Here is a 17,983-nt window from a genome sequence, read left to right on the forward strand (position 1 = left end):
ACTCTGGCTGTGCTCCTGCCTGTCTTCTTATGCACCTCCACACTAGCAAAGCATGGGAAGTGAAAAAGTCCTTGTCTTGGTGCAACTAAAAACATCAGTATGTTATTAACATTCTTCTCAGCACAAATCCCAAACATAGCCTCATACTAGCTACTAAGAAAAAAATAATCTCAGCTGAAACCAGGACACTAGAATAAGGGTGTAACCCTGGAGCCATTTTGAGAAAGAATCCTTGTCTTTCTCTGTTCATGTAGAACTGAGTGTATTGTCAGTGGCTGCTTACAAAATTGCTTGCAAATTTTGCCTCTCTGTGAATTGTATTTTTGTAATTGAAACTCTCTAAAGCTTTTGTTCTGTGTTTAAAAAAAATTACTCTCTGAATGCAGGAATCAGTCTCCCAAACTGAGTGTGTAGAAAGGACGTTAAGACTTCCCTGCAAGAATCTAGCTTAAAAACACACAAATTTTAAAATTCGTTTAGAATTTATGCAATACTTAGTTTGGCCTGCTTTTTAAAGGATTAAGGAATTTTTAAATCACTAAGTAGTTTTGGCTAATTTTTTTAGTGTAATTGATATCCTAAATTTCAAGAGATTTCCAGAGACTTGTAACGTTTCTTGTTTCTTATCTGCAGGGCTAGTTGGTCAAAATGTTTTGGAAAAGAATTCAATGTTAAAATATAAGTGAAACCTTGTAATCTGCTACTCAGTTTGGATACACTTTTATAAAAATATAACATAAAATTTTTCTAAAAAATAGCCACTAGATTTAAATAAACTGTATGAGTCCTGTTGTAATCTCTCCAAGACTGCATATGCAGACTAAAAAAGTGTTTAAGTGTTATGATGACCATGTCTGTAGTGAAAAGAAGAAATAAAATATTACAGTGGCATTCCCAATTTGAACTGACACCTCCAGCAAATGTATACCATGAGTTGTAATGATATTGTTAAAAAAAACCTCTCAGGTAGTGTACAATCTCTTACCTATGCAGCATAGAAAACCGTAATTCAATTCTTTGGTAAGTATACTTGAGTAAGTACTGAATGTTGAGGCATTTACAGAAATAGTTCATTGTGTCAGCGGATGTTGACTAACTATGACAAACGTGGAGAATGCTTCAAATGGAAAGCAGAAAGTAAACAACAGGAGCCATTAAGTTCTTTTTAGAAATGGGTTTTTTTAATGCTTAATTCTGTCATGACACTTAAATTCTAAGCAGGAGAAGGCAATCAGAAAATCTTCATTAGAGGAATCAGATGTGAAATTTCAGCTCTTGCTGGCTTTTGGGGTCTCTTTTAATGATGATATTCCCACCTTTTCTACAATTAAATGGTTAAATTCTCAGACATCATATGTACTATTAACTGCTTATTGTAAAGGTATATAATTTTGAGTTTTAAATGTTAATTAGTTAAAGAATCAGGTAGGTATGCAACACAGATGTAGATTCTGTTCCAGTCAGTATCCAGCTATACCAGAGTGATGACTGAGAACATACTCTTCATGTATTCCAGACTATAGTGCTGCTATTCCATCTTTATTTTCACAGTCTGAATACAGCATACATGTATTAATGATCTTAAAGCCTAACTGGCTGGGAAGTAGCTGCTGGCTTGAAGTCAGCTGAAGGTATACTGTTATGTTCGCTTAAATTTCTTCTAATCATAAAATGAACAATACGTAGATTTCATTCTGTTGTACTTAATGCTAATTTACTGACTGGGCACATAGCCCTTGGGAGGTCTGTGATGTAACACTGAAGAACCTCTGAAGTGTTTTACCTCAGGAGACTTGTAGCTCTTATTCTGCCTTGACTGACTTTATTAAATAAAGACCTGACAGTTGGCTAGATTCAGAGTTGAACTTACTCTTATGTCTCAAAAATAGCATATTAGTTCATTAAATAAACTACTTGGTTCATACTCTTGGTTGACCTATTGCACTACTTGACCTCTCCAAATGATCTAGATTAGCATCACATTCTCCCTACTTTGCTAATAACTTGGATAACTTGGGATATATATTTTTTTTTTCAATTTGAAGTTTACTCCTGGATGCCATCAAGTGAATGATAGTAAAGCTTCCACATAGTCCCTGTATGCACTTAAAAACTTAAGCTTCACTGAGTATCTTTTTCATTCATGTTTACAGTCCTGGAAACTATCCCTCCAGTGAAGGCCAGTCTCCTAGTATATTCTTGGGCTACAAGCAAATTGCAAGTTATAATTAATAGAAGTAATTGCACATTAAAAGACTTGTATGGTCTTAGCCAGTGATACAGAATGCTTTTTACATTGCCAGGTAAATTTCCTTGTAACAATTCTTGGACAGAGAAAGAAGAAGTAACTATTACTAGATCAGATTCAATGCCTTTATGGTTTTCTTACTCTCGTTCCTAATGTGAGGATTTGTAGCAGCAGAGGATTTCTCAGGTTGATATCCCAGAGGACTACAATAAACAATGTTTTCAGAGTAGTACCAATTTGAACATAAACAAGAGAGCAGTCTTCTAAGAAAGGGTGTTCAACTTTATGCTTTAATCTGTATTGTTGCTGTACATTGCAAGTGTGTGCCAGTGAAACTGTTCCCCTTCCACTGAATTATTCCTAAAACTATTGTGCTTAGAAATGCTGACAAACTGAGGACATAAAGTGGAAAGCATAGTGAATCCAGTATTATCTATACAACAAGTGCACCAGTAATAAATGTGCCACACGTGCCAGTCCCCAGAAGCAGTATTTCAGATCTTGAAAGACAGATCTATTAGGACTTGAAGTCCTAGTTTGAAACCTGCTTGCTCTTGCTGTGGCTAGAACTTTATGCTAGTTTGACATGGCTTCTACAGATACTGCCTTACCTTCAGAGCTCTGAGAAAGAAAATACTTGTTTAAAGCTATCATTATCTTTAAGTTTTTAGTCTTAATCTTATTTTCGTTGCTACTATTTATGACATTGTGCTTATGAAGAGCAGCAGTGGACTTAAAACCCTAAAAATGAAAATAGATAAAGCAATGTTTTGAGCATTTATGGTTCATGTTCCTCTTGTGATAGAACATATAGATGATGAGACATTTCCTGTCATAAGTTCTCAGTTCATTTCTGGAAAATGTCAACATTTGATGCCTTTTGAGATGCCCTGTGTTGTCCAAGACATTGACCTAAACTTGACAGAGATAGCATGGCACCTGTTGTAGATCCCAATCATTGTGGACTGGCGTCTGAAGGCTGAACAGGATAAGCTGTAACATTTCAGGTGGCACTATATGTACACCTATGTTTAAGCAGATGAATTATGCCCCAGTTTTCTTGCAGGATGGTCCACTCTTCTGGTAATTCTGATCAGCTGAGGGATTTCTGTACATGTAAGCTATCTTGCCCTCCATTCTTCCCACTCCCTATATTTTTGGCTTGGTTTATGAAGTACGCATTTTGGATTGTTGTTATATTGTCATGAATGATTTCAGACATGAAATAAAGACTGGTTTTGAAATTTGACTTCTTTTAAAATAACTCGTTTGTAGTATAGCACTAACCGGTTAATTAAAAAGTCTTCTGTTGTTTTGTCTTGTAGAGCTTTTTGATAACTACATGCAGCAGGATGCACATGAGTTCTTAAACTATCTATTAAATACAATTGCGGATATCTTGCAAGAGGAAAGAAAACAAGAGAAACAAAATGGTCGCCTACCTAATGGCAACATCGACAATGAAAATAACAGCCCACCAGACCCAACCTGGGTTCATGAAATCTTTCAGGGAACATTAACTAATGAGACCAGATGTCTTACATGTGAAACTGTAAGTCTGTATATACTTCATAAAATGAATTTTTCCATGTTTCCGAACTTCATGTTTCATGATTCATTTATCTCAACAGAGTAACATACTAGATCAGTTTCTTTCTTTACAAATCTTACATTCGTATGAACGTTTGCATTTTTTGTTAGTGAGAAAATTTCATCACCTTATGCATGAATTGTAGGAGAAGGCTTTTGGTCAGTATTAGGAAGTACCCAATTGAATTTTTGTCAATGTGATCATAATCAACTTCAAAATTTAGATTAAAAAATTCTAAATTGATTTATTCTTAACAGCAATGAAGCCTGCTACTTGAGGATGTGGAGTTCTTCTCAAATTTAATGTCTTAATAACTTAATGTCATGCTTACGGATACATTCCATAAAGAAGTATTTTGAATCAGTTTCCACCAATTTCTAATTTTTGTATTTAAAGCTATTGAAATCAAGATAGTGTGGTTGGCTTTTGGCACTGAGACAGTAGACTGGGATTCTCAAATAACATAACTTAATGTGCAGAAAAAGTAATCCTTTCCTAAATGTCTGTCCACAGGAATTCTTATAACCTAGACAATGAGAAATAAACTCTTCCTTCTAGTAAGCTATACTAAAATTTTATTTGGCAATAGTTTTACAATAAGAGAAAGCATATATTTCAGAAAAACTTACAGCTCAAGTTTAACTGCTTGAGAAAGAGAAAAAGCAGCGCCATTTGAAAATTACAGTAATTCTGTCATGGTCTATGCCTTAGATATTTTAAGAAGATAAATGACTGTATTTTTTTGTATGACTCTTCATACCTGTTTTCCTTAATTAGGCAGTGCACATATTTCAGTATGATGCTGTCATGGTCTGTGCCTTAGATATTTTAAGAAGCTAAATGACTGTTTTTTTGTATGACTCTTCATACCTGTTTTCCTTAATTAGGCAGTGCACATATTTCAGTATGATGCTGGATAGGAGAAATTAGTTGGATTAAATCTATAATTTTCTCCATCTTCTAGAAATGCACCCTTCTCTTTTATTTCAAAGAAAAATAGCTTCCTAATGCCATATGTAACGTAACTGCGGACTTCAGCAGATCATGGTATTTTGGGTAATTTATGTGCTGATTTCTAGCTACCATATTTTCTTTCCTGGTAGATTTACCCTCCTTAATAACTATTTAATTGTGACTCTCAATTGCTTCTCTTTAATGCTTGAACTTTTTTTTTTTTCTTCTTGAAACATGAGTGTAGCTTTGTCTCTTAACATTATTACCTTTCCTTGCTATGGCACTTTATCAAGGAGTGTAGTGATAGGACAAGGGATAACAGTTTTAAGCTGAAAGAGGGTAGAATTAGATTAGATATTAGGAAGAAATTTTTCACTGTGAAGGTGGTGAGGCACTGGAACAGGTTGCCCAGGGAAGCTGTGGATGTCCCATCCCTGGAGGTGTTCAAGGCCAGGCTGGATGAGGCTTTGAGCAACCTGGTCTAGTGGAGGGTGTCCCTGCCCATGGCAGGGGGGTTGGAACTTGATGATCTTTAAGGTCCCTTCCAGCACAAACTGTTCTGTGTTTCTGTACAATCCTTAGTACCATTTTAAAATGCTGATGTGCCATTTGCCAGCATATTTTATTAGTTATCAGGCGTATCAGAATTTTGAGAGTTTATATTGCTCAGTTCTATTTTTCTGTTAGCTATTGCTAAACAGGGTACACCATGTCTGTTTGCCACTGTGCCTCCTTGGACAGCTGAATTTTAAATTCAGTGTTCTAATACATTGTTTTTTAGTATATTAGGGCCTTTTTTCCCAAGCCCTAATGATCTGGAAACTATTTTATTAGCTTCTGTCTATTCAATATATCAGTTTGTGTCTAATTAAAACACAGTGACTTGAAAATGGGCACTTAGAAACACATTTACAGACATTAAATAAGTCATACTACTATGAATAGTGTCTTATTTTCAAATATAGTGAGTATATACAATAGTTTTAATGTTTATGGGAAGCTGTTGGCATTTAGAGTCTTTCTGTGTTTAGAAATGTAACTTAAAATGTCAGGAGTAGTTGGATATAGCTTATGTAGAAGATTACACAGCAATAGTGGATTAATTAGTGCTTCTTAATGCTAAGACAATAACCTTAGTATATTTTTTATTTAAATTTGGAATTTAATGTATACTTAAATGTAAAGTATAATATATCTTTGTTCTTAGTGAGAATGGTCATCTTCTAACTGGACAAACCTACTCAATGTTCCTAAAATCAGCATGGCAAGATTTTATGCTAATTTCAGTTGTCCTGATTGTAGAAAAGAAACAGACACACTGTCTCATTAACCCATCTCTAAGATAAAAAGCTGCCTAAAGATTTATCCTCAGTTTGACTATGGACACTGGAATATAAGGAACCTAGATATGATTCTTTAACAAAGATTTATGTTGTGGTTCAAGCCACACTATAAAATGAATAAATTACAAAATGGACTGTAAGTTTTTTTTACATGTTTTTAATGGAATTTCTCATTATGATGCTTCCCCCTTACTTGATAGAGGTAGTATGATGAAGTGAATGTTCCAATTTTTTGTGGTTAATTGATAAAAATGATCTAGAAGTTCATTGGTTTTACAGATTTCTCTCACAATTTAAGAAAAGAATAACAGTAAACCAGAGAATAATGTAACTGACTTCGTTAAGATTAAATTTGAAATGGCTAAATGTGGGCAGTACTTTACAGAGAAAAACAGGAAATTGCCTTGGGTCAAAAGCACTAAATATATTGATAATTTTTCTCTCCAGCTGATGGTCTTGCTCTTGTGTTCAAATGACTCTGCAAGGCATAAAATTCTTTGGCTCAAATCTACTTTGGACTGAAAGAAGGCAATAAGGAAAATCTCAGTGGTCTTTCTTACAGGAGTGCTACAGAAGCCTTAACTATGCCCTACTTTTTTTTCTCTCTTTTTTTTTTTTTTTTTTTTTTTTTAAACCAAGATAAACCATGCCTTTTTTTTCCAGCTTCATTTAAAAATAGTTTCTGTCTTAGCACACATGGGAGCCTACAGTTGCAAAAGCTTTTTTTTTTGTCAGTGAGTTGACTCACTTTGCTAATGAAATTCCAAACTGAAAGAAATACAGATTCCATGAGTGTTCACCTTCTGAGTTGTCTGTTCTGTGTGGCATTGATCATCAGAGTACAGCTGAGCTGTTTGAGTGCAGATTATGTCCTTGATGTGAGAACAACATACCATCACCTTTAGCCAGAATATTGGAGCACCCACATTCTTCTTTGTTTTTCAGGTGCTCCTGTTAGGAGCACGCAGATAGGTTTTTGAACTCATCAGGGCTTGATTCTGCAAGTGATGAGGTTTTCTGACCACGTTCATCTTTTTTTTCATTCTGTAGGTGATTGAAATATGTAGCATTGGCAACTTCTGTCTAAGGAAACTAGTGATGTTTATTTGAAGCAGAACCTCTAGAGAAGAGGTGTGGAGGGGTGCTGGTTAGAGTGGAGGGTGACTTCTTTTATAATTTGTCCTTTTTTTTTTTAAGTTAAAACTGTATGAGTTAATGTTAGGAAAAAAATAATGTTCAAATACTAATGTTCAGAAAATCTTAAAAATTAAGAATAACGTTTTCTAAATTATCAACATAGATGAAAAAAAAGAAAAAAAATCTGCTTGGCTATTGTTTCAGTTAAGCCTTTAGTGGTTCATCATGATCCTAAGTGCACAATGGACTGGCTAACCTGAGAGAGGTTCTTTAAGGCAGTATTATCAGTACTACCACTAGGAATAGAAGAATTCAATTCCTTTTGCGAACTTGTAGTTTCAGTACCAATCTCTTTTTAACCAAGGAGAACTCATCCCTTTCCTCTTCTCCATCTCCTCCCCACCCTTACAGTTTCTGCATGGGATAAAGCTGCCTGTAAATTCTTTGTTTCATGGAATTTTCTTTGATTAGTCCAAGAGAGGAAGAATGATCTGGTTGCATGTCTGAATAACACTGATCACATGACTCCTTAATTCCAGCTGTCCTAGCTGAAGCCTGCAGCAGAGTATTTTCTAGAACTGTATTTTTTTTTCCTGAGCTGTTCTTAATCCCTAGGCTAAGATGATTTCAACTGGGTTCTTAGTGTTACAAACTCAAGTTTGATAATTCCAAAAGTGGTTTACAATGGGATATTTAGAATAATTGTCCACACACCTAAACCATAGTACATCCCTGAAGACAGGAAATGTGCAGTGCACTGAAAATGCAAGTGGCATTTTTTTTCCACCCTAAATAATATTGGAAGTTTTCCATATGTGTTCTGTGGTCTCTTTAAAAGTATAAACAGTGCGCTTCAGCATATAAATGATGTAGTAGATGTGATGTATACTGGCGTAGTGATATTTTTTGTACAGGTACACTTAATCTTAGAAAGATGAGGTACAGAGGAGTGGGAGGAATCCTTGACAAGTCCTCTCACAGATCTTAGCAGCAGCTTTTAACTTAATTTCTTAAGTTTTTGTCTTTGCCCTATGGTATTCTCAAAAATAGTTGTCTTGACCATGTATACTTTTCTTTTTATTCTCCATGTATGCTGCCATTAGGAACTGTGTGTTTCTCATCTCTTGATAATCAGAGAACAACTTTCCAAATTTATTTTTATTCTGAGTTGAAAGGGGAACGTAAATCTCATATGTCTTAAAGATCATCTGACGTTAGTTCTCCTGAAACTGTTTAACTTTTCCTGCTTTCCATTAAGAAACCGTAGCCAGGCATCTTTTCTAAAAGCATATACTTTTGTACCTGGGAGTCATAAAAGGCATCAGTGGCACTGAGTATCCCCAGATACAGAGAGGGAACACTAGTAGACAAAAGTTAAGGTTCCAGGTTGCCATTTCCTAAACCGTTTAATAACAGTTGATTTTCAGGGCACCTGTGGATTTCATCCATTACCATTTTTCAGGATTTGTGATGGAATTTATTCTCTGCTTCTAGGAATTTATTTTTTATGCTAATTGCTATTCTTGTGTTTTTGTAAGAAATAACTATGCACTATTCTGCCTCTATCAGACCAGGTCTGCCTCTATCAGACCAGGTCCCAAGCTCTCATTTACCAATATATTTGCTGTCTCCTGCTCATTTAAGAGTATGAATCTAGCCAGGAAGAGGCTTCAAAATATTTGTGGTCTTTGTTAGGGACACTATGATATGCAAATACATAACTTTCAGTTGGAGGCAATCATAGGGGAAGAACAGAGGTGAGAGCACTAAATAGAAGAATCACAGTGTTTGTATTCTTTTGAAAACAGTGAGGTGTAGAAGGAAGTTGGCGTTAATATTGTTGAGCTGAAATACAGCATAATGGTAACTGTCATTATATGCCCCCAGAGACCCATATACACTTCTCTTTTCCTGAACAAAATCAGAAGCAGAGATCTAGCAAATCTCTGAAATACAAAGGCGACTTGTAACAATTTTTTAAAGGCTGTTACAAGGTAAAAGATGCATTCTGTCAATAGAAAATGGTACTGAAAAACAGAGGTAAAATAGTATAGCTAGTTTTAACTGTAATCTATTGTTTCTCTTTCCTGCAGATAAGCAGCAAAGATGAGGACTTCTTAGACCTTTCAGTTGATGTGGAGCAGAATACTTCAATCACTCATTGTTTAAGGTAGGTACAAAAATCTGAATTTTTGTAATTTGTCTTTTATTTAGAAAGCAGGAAGTAAAACTAAAAGCTCACAAGCTTAGCAAGTTCTGGCTTATGAAGACTTAAGAATATAAAATTATGTTTATATTGTACATGTTTATATGTATATTTCAGATAAGAAACTAGTATCTAGCATTTCTTTTTTTTTTTATTCAGGGGTTTCAGCAATACAGAAACTCTGTGCAGTGAATACAAATATTACTGTGAAGAATGTCGCAGTAAACAAGAAGCACATAAAAGGTACATGAGACTCAGGGAGGGAAAAATACAAGCCATGCATTTCATCAAAATGCTCTTGTATTTCCTTCTGTGTGTATATGAGGCAGGAGGAGAACGTTCTTTTTCCCTTTATTTTTCTCGCTCTTCTTCCATTTAAGAATAACTTTGTTGCATTCATCTTCCTTGAATTCAATGAGCCTACTTCCATGAGTAATGAGAATCCATGTAAAGTATTTTCGGACTCCTTCGATCATTACTGATTTTAAGAATGAGAAAAAGAGTGGCCTTAAGACCAAAAATAAGTTTTAAAAGACAAATTAAAACAAACTGCCACCAAAGTTTATAGGTGATGATGAAAGGTCATTCATTTCATCTGGCTTTTTACATGTGGTTTTGTCTTGATAATAAAATATTTTTTCCAATTGCTGTAAGAATCAGTTTGATGGCACTTTTTTTCTGATGCAATCAGAATGAAGATTGTAACTTTTTTTGTTAACTGAGTTTCTGGTTTCTTAAAAGTGCATAATTAGTTGTGCTAAACTGCTGCTTGATAGTGCTCCTGAAAAGTATCGGAAGCTCTGTGGAAGCCTGAAATTTGTGATGTTTAAAACCAATTCTTATCTGCCAAATAATTCTTGTAGCCTTGTTTGCACCTTTGAAAAACCTTTGATTTTGTGTACTGTGTGGTATTTATTATCTGAGAAAGTATTTGGCTGCTTAAAGGGGTGGAAACGCTGATAGGCTCTACTGGTTATATTACTGATTCTGGTTATTTGGTTTACCGTAGATTCAGCACATGGCTTTTGGCATATCTCATTTGCAAAGTCTGCCTTCTCATGTTGCCTAAGCTTACTAATTGGTGTGTATTAGATGGTTGTGAAGCCAGGTCTGTCCTGTTGTTTCTGTTGCCTTAGCTGTTTTAATGTGTGGGAGGTAATGTGATCCCTGACCGATATCAGCTGTGTTGACATAAACCTGTACTCTAGGCACAGCCATAGTGGCAAAACACAGCTTTTATAGTTTGTATTTCGCTTTTCATGTAGGGCTTAAGTTCAGATTCACTACAGTCATAATTTTCTTCCATCTCTATAACATGGAGCTTGTCTGTGATAGTGTCTACTCAACTGGCAAAGGTGGTGTACTGAATTTCTTCACCAGTGAAAGAACTCCTCTTATCAAATGCTGTTGCATTATATGAAGAGGACTTTCATTTTGAAAAAAGACATAGAGCAGAAATTATATCCATATCTCAGTAACATAATAAAAATGGCACTCTCCCTAAAAATAGTTGCTTCTGTCATCCTTCTGCCCTTCTCCACATTTTTCATTTCCTAGTTCCCTTGTGGGCCATGGAGAAAATTTGAGTCTAGCAGGTTTTCATACAGGTTACTGTTAATCTAAGTTTAATGAGAAAAAGGGGAGGAAGGTGGATTTTCAAGGGTTTTTTTTGTCCCCAGCCCCCTGTCTTTTGAAAAAGGATTGTCTTGTACAAATGTATTTCCTGACATTCTGAAAATAGGGTCTTAGTAGACGTCTGAAACCTGGGCTGTGTTGTTGAGACTTTTGACCTACCTTTGGGGCTGAAGGCAGTTTGAAAAATTCAGCACAGTGCTGATCTAAGGCAATTAGCTGTGCCAGGAAGCAGAGCACTCTGTCTTGGTTGCTCTGTTAGTAGGGGCAAATTCATTGCCCAGAGAGTGGAAGTCTGTGTTTGCTGCCAGGCCAGCTGTGGTTGGGTGATGAGGCTTTGCAGGCACTGTGAGATCTCAATACCTCAAACTAGGTAAAGGGACCATGGAGCCCTCAGTAAAACTAGATTTTCACTTCCTGGCTTTGCCTGCCATAAAATAATGCTGCAACATTTGTACAAAATCACTGGGCTAGAGCACAGCATTATCTTGTTTGGGTAGCATGAGGTAAGGTGACTAACACTGGGCTGTTTGTATCCCTTGGCAATGTTAAATGAGTGGCTTGATATGAAAACTTGGAGTAATACATAGGTAACAAAGTGCTGTAACAAAGCTTATTTTAAAAAGCTTGTTTAACTTGGCTGGTTTACTGAGGATCTCTGGAACAGCTTTATTGAAATACCTCCAATGTATACCAAGTGGAATCTAGGTTTTGCTTTTGGGAACTCAGGAGAGCTATGGGTAGGTATGATTAAAAACAGAATTCTGTGCTATGCGGTCTTTATGTCTAAATTATTATGTGGGTACATCATACCTGTTCTTATATTTTGTAGCTTTTTGTTTTAAATACACTTGCAATTCTCACAATTGTTATAATCCACCTTTAGTTTAGCAACACAGGGTATATTTGTTAAACAGCTGATTATTTGGGCTTCTTTTAATGCTTGCAAAATTTTTTAAAGACTTCAATAAGACAGGTTTCCTGTTTGTTGATATCAATTGAATGTTTTGGATGGATATTGGAAATACTGTTGGTGTTTTGTTTTATTTTTCTTAGGATGAAAGTAAAAAAGCTGCCTATGATTCTAGCTCTCCATTTGAAGAGATTTAAATACATGGATCAGCTGCATCGATACACAAAACTCTCTTATAGAGTAGTTTTTCCTTTAGAGCTTCGTTTATTTAACACCTCAGGAGATGCCACCAATCCTGACAGAATGTATGACCTTGTTGCTGTGGTAGTTCATTGTGGAAGGTAATAACTCTATTTTACAGAAGGGATTTTTGTATAAGCATAGCTATGCTTAAAAAACAAAACAAAACACCAGTATCTCACAACTCTAATAGCATTTAAAGACTTATTAAAATAAAAGTTTCTTAGGAAAGAAAACGCTGTGGGAGGTGTTACCAATCCTGACAGAACATGTGGCTTTGTTGCTGTGATAGTTCCTTGTGAAAAGTGTAACAGTGTATTTCACATCACAGGTCTTTGTATGAACTTAACTATGTTTGAAAAAACACCGCAAAACATGCAAGATCATATAACTTCAATAACATTTAAAGATCAGTTTTTTAAAAAGTTTCTTAGGAAGGAAAGCACTCTAGAACAGATTACTTTATAAAGCGTTTCCTTTAGGATGGGGTTTTTTTTAAGGCTTGAGCAACATTATCTGAAATATATGCATTTATTGTTTTGTTGATGACCTTGTTTCCTTCCTTTCAAAATATGACTGTTAGATTTTTATTTGATTTTGCTGTATTCAACAAATGTTCTTGTGGCCTCAGGTCTTAAAATCAGGGCAGCCCTACAAACTGCTTATTGAGTAGATCAAAGCCTGAAAGTTGAAAATGATGATTTATTGTCTAGAATCATAGAATAATTTACATAGTGAGGTCAGCTACTTAAAGCTCAGAGCAGGGCTAACTTTAAGATTAGAATAGACTGCACTGGGCTCAGTTTCATGACTGATTTCACTGCCTCTTTGGGCAATTTGTTCCACTCCATCAATGTTCTCACAGTGATTTTTTTTTTTTCTTATATCCAGTCAGAATTTCCCTTGCTGCAGTTTGTGACCACTGCCTCTTGTCCTTTAACTGTGCTTTCTGAGAAGAGCCTGGCTCTGATTTCTATATAGTTCTTCCATTTTGGTTAGTGGAAGACAGCAGCTGGATTCCTCATTTAGTCTTCCCCAAGCTGAATAAAGCCAGCTCAGTCAACCTCTCTTCATGTATCTGGTACTGTAGCATTCTGACAAATGTAGTAGCCTGCCGCTGGACTTCCTCCAGTTCATCAGTCTCTACCTTAAACTGACAAGGTCATGTCTGGAATCCCGTGTCCAGTTCTGGGTCTCAGAATGCAGAGTGGCAGGGATTATCACTTCACTGCTGGCTCTTCTCTTACAGTACAGCCCCACATGCTCTCAGCCCTGTCACCAAAATGATGTGCTGCTGGTTTACAGCTCATCTTGATCTCCTGGGCACACCTACCCATTTGGTTTGCAGGTGGTGCTGTTGGATGGCGTTAGTCTGGCACAAGGCTTTGCATTCGTTCTTATTAAACTTCATGAGATTCTTACCAGCCCACTCTTCCAACTTTTTGATGTCCCTCAGAATGGCAGTTCCTCTAGTTGTCAGTTACTGCCCTTTGTTCCCCCCGTGACCCCATTCCTCCCTAGATAGACCTAGGATTACAGTAGAGTTAAGATGACAGGAGAGTTTTGGAAAATAAGCCTTTGTGCCATGGTTTTCTGGGACACTCTTGTTCTGGATTTTAGGGAAAATCCATTCTGTCCATTTCTGACCATTCTGTCCAATTCTGACTATTTCTGTCTCCCTCATTCAAGCTGCAGTCGTGGAAATTTATCCATTCTCGGAGCCATGGCAGGAGGTGAACCTCTTTTCATTGAGTTATGTGATTTGGTATGCAGACATGTCCCTTACAGATGGCAACCTTCCCTCCCTGATCTAGACATCAAGAATTGTATGAGTGCTGTTAGCCGGTTAAAGTAGTTCTAGAACTGCTTTAACTAGTTGTCCACTTTCAGTTGTAAGGTTCAGCTATTTCAGAAAGTGTATTATCTCCTGACTTGAAATCTGATTAGAAACAGAACACTTTTAAAGTTGTTTTTTTTTCTGTCATAGTTGTGGAGAAATTTCTTGTCTGCTATAAGCTTAAGAGTTGTGCATTGTAACAGTTTTAATTTAATTGGGAGCCCTTCTCATTGCTGTGAGGATTCTTAGTACTTCTAAACTGTTAATTTAATTCCATTTTTGTTTACCGTGGACCAGATTAAGAGATTCCTGGTTGAGACTGTAGATGAACAGCAGCTCTACAGCTTTTTCTTTCTGAAGATCAGAAATAGTTTGGGATCTGTTCTGTCCTTATGAAAGATCAGAATGTTTTGTTTATTTCATTTCTCTATCTCCCTTTTAAAAAAATATTTAATTTACATTTTCAGTGCCTGTGCTGCTTATTCCTCATTTGAAATTATAATCCTTTTTTTAGCACAATATTAAATGCAGAGATAAGACCTCATTATGAAGATGATATAAGTGGAGAGGAAAAAAGAAAAGAAGTATCCAAACAGAAATTGTAGTGGTAGCCATTTTAATTACTGTTAAGTATTGCTTTTCTACAAGAAAAAAAAAACAATTTAATGAAATACATTTCTACATGCATGTGTGTTATTGTCTGTGTTCTTTTCTAATTTTATTTTACAGTGGCCCTAACAGAGGACATTATATTGCAATAGTGAAGAGTCATGATTTTTGGTTGCTTTTTGATGATGATATTGTTGAGGTAAGCTTTGTGGAACCCTGGACTTTTTTCTTGTACCGACCAGAGTGCATGCACCTGCCTTGTGTATATGATCACTTAAAGGACTGGTATGCTAACGAAAGAGGGTTCAACGTCAGTCTCAAAGGGCAGTAACTGTGAATGCAGAGCTGTGCCTTGCAATTTGACTGTAGAGCCCTTTGAACTGCATTTTTTGTTTTTATACTTCTTAAAAGAAGCTTCTTTATTTATGGCCACTGTCTTTCACGTTTGCTTAATAAGCTATTCCTGTGGCCAGGAGACGTGATGAATAAAGATATAGATACATTGGTTTTGCTGCAGTTCTTTTCTGAGGGCACTTTGTTGGAGGGAGCCATTTGTTCATCTTTTCTGGGAGCTTATGATTTAACGGAATGGATTGGTCTGGTAATCTGTTTTATTGAATATCCTGGATTGTTTCAGACGAAGGTGTAACAAATATCAAAATAGGAAGAAACTTCAGATTTCTGAGATTTTGCCTTAAAATTGAAAGCTAATCCCTGAAAAAGGAGCATTTTGCTTCTGATGGTTTCCTTGCTAATATTAGCCATGCTTCCAGGAATTATCTTTCTGTTTCATCAGTTAACTTTTATTCTTTATTGAGAGAAGAACAGAAACTGCTGGTGTCCCTATATTATAACATCTCAGTTTTTTTGCCTGTTCTATCATCTTACTTTTCCCCTTGTCTATGCTTATGCATGAACAGAAATTGATTGTGCTGTCCAAGTCCTTTTCCTGATTTTATTTGAACTAATTAAATCTATAAGATGAACAGTTTACATTTTCCTTACAATACACAATAAGGCTTGATTAAAAAGAAGAAAAATTCATGAGACACATACTGGAATTACCTTGTTAGTTGGCAGGATGAGTCAAAGGTATGGAAGAGTTCTTATCTCCAAGCCACATTATGGACAGTTTTTCACACAGGAAATTACAAACATGGAAATATACAGTGCTGTTGGGAAAGTAAAAGGATTGCCTGTGTATCTTATCAAGATACACCGTAAATTCAAATGTCTCAAGAGGGTCAAAAGTTCAGTTTCCTCCAGGGAAAACAAAGAGAGATGTAGTAGATCTCACATAATTTTACAAATATCAGGGACAAGTTCTCCAGTTCCAAAGCAGTAACACCTGGCAGTAATGTATTTTTTTGCTCTTAGCCCTCCTAAAGAGGAAGGAAATAATCTTTTGCTCTTGGATTTAAAACGTCTCATTGCCATTTAGGACCATGGTTCATCACATTGGAATGGCTCACTCCTTCCTGTGAGAGGTTTTGTTCCAAATAATGGGAATGAGATTAAATAAAATCTGCCTAAGTGAAGGAAAATTTATCTTTCCACCCTTTTGTTGTTTGTAGCATGATTGTCCTTGATTTAAAATGTGGCAAAAGAGCTTGCTTTTGGTTTCTTTTGTAGCTGAAAATTATGACAATGAAAACCAGACAATACACTTCATCTTCTTAGCAGGAGTTTTGCAGCTTTCCCCAAAAATCTTGGTTATAGGAGGCTTTCCAAGCTAACAGGATCACAGGCAAACATTCAATGTGAAAAACATAGAAAAAGTTAGCCTTCATTCTTTATCTTCTCCTTATTCTCCTCTGCACTTCATTGGCTTACACTGCTTAGATTTAGAAATTATAGTCTGTACTTACATTCCTCATATTGAATTTAAAGTCTCAATGGGATATTGTCATCTTTAAAACTTTTCAGTGTGAAATTCATGCAAGCAACGCACATAAGGTTGCACTCGTAGTAGGTTTACTTGATACTTAAAAATTGATATATAAAATGTGTATATCCACTACCCTCCGTGCAGTTGATGTCGGAGGGGAAACCAAAACATAACAAGTTTAAAAATTACTTGGATTTTATTACTTTTTGTAATTATGTGAAAGTTATTTTTATATGACAATAGTTTTTGGAGTGGAACTTTATGACATGTATATGTTACACAAGATATTCTTACTTTAAATTTTTGGGTTTTTACATACAGAAAATTGATGCACAAGCTATTGAAGAATTCTACGGGTTGACATCAGACATCTCAAAGAACTCTGAGTCTGGTTACATCCTCTTCTATCAGTCTCGGGATTGAGGGGGAGCTGTAGTGAAGAGAGATTTTTATGCCTCACATCTTCTCTATCTTGGAGTGGAGCAAGCACTGAAAAAAAGGAAAGCAGGGAGCTCCAGGGACGGTAGCAGAGTTTGCACACAACTAAGCAAAGAGTTTCGGATTCTTAAAACCTTTGTATCATTTACATTTTGTTTGCTCAGGTATCATGCTGACTACACATCTCCACTGCATCCCATAAGCAAAAGAGAGATACCAGCCACTCTTGCAGGAGCTTTCTGTTAGGTAATATTATCTCTGTGGTCCTAATTCAAAGCCCTTTAAGGTCACTGGAGAGCCTTTCATGGACTTCAGTGGAATTTGAATCAGGTTCCAACTGCACTGCCAGATCGGTGCAATAGGAGCATTAGAAATCTGTATTTTATACAGACCTTGTGTATAAAAGGTAAAGAACTCTTTGTGAACTTAGTTTCCTGTGCTTAAGTTTAAAAGAATTAGATTGGGAGGGTTAACGTGTAAGCAAGAAGATATATCTGGGCCCAACACAATTGCCTTCTTGATGGTAGTAGTTTACCTGAAGATATGAACTGGTGTCAGGGAGGCAAGTATGTTTTGCTTCTCTGAAGAAGCTTACGTTATTTATAATGTATGATCGGGAACAATCAGTAAAGATTATGGCTTTTAATCTCCGTATGGGGAAAGATTTGGTTTGTAATAGTTTATTTTTATTTATAAATTATTGTAACTTAGGATCTTTTGTATTGTCCTTTATTCTAACAAATATTGGAAATTTTATATATTAATTTGAATTAAAACTAATTATGTTTAAATGTTAAAGAAAAGCCAATATAAATTCTAAAAACAATGCCTACAACATCTATAAAAATGAATAACACAGAAGAGAGATTTCCTTCTGGAGGAACTGGTATCTGAATGAACTACTTTAATTAAATTAGAATATGCTTTTTCCATTAATGAGTGAAAAA

The 17,983-nt window shown here is 35.9% G+C and overlaps 1 protein-coding gene across 1 annotated transcript; it reads left to right on the forward strand.

Moving 5' to 3' along the window:
* Positions 1 to 3,581: 3,581 nt before the first annotated feature.
* On the forward strand, positions 3,582 to 17,576 carry LOC104463542 (ubiquitin carboxyl-terminal hydrolase 12). The gene is made up of 6 exons (XM_010075918.1): positions 3,582 to 3,800; positions 9,367 to 9,443; positions 9,639 to 9,722; positions 12,168 to 12,365; positions 14,831 to 14,909; positions 16,920 to 17,576. Exons 1-6 carry the CDS (start codon positions 3,591 to 3,593, stop codon positions 17,019 to 17,021), a joined length of 750 nt encoding a protein of 249 aa, XP_010074220.1. The 5' UTR covers positions 3,582 to 3,590; the 3' UTR covers positions 17,022 to 17,576.
* The last annotated feature ends 407 nt before the right edge of the window (positions 17,577 to 17,983 follow it).

Source organism: Pterocles gutturalis, unplaced genomic scaffold, assembly GCF_000699245.1.
Source record: "Pterocles gutturalis isolate BGI_N339 unplaced genomic scaffold, ASM69924v1 scaffold2078, whole genome shotgun sequence".
Taxonomy (NCBI): Eukaryota; Metazoa; Chordata; class Aves; order Pterocliformes; family Pteroclidae; genus Pterocles; species Pterocles gutturalis.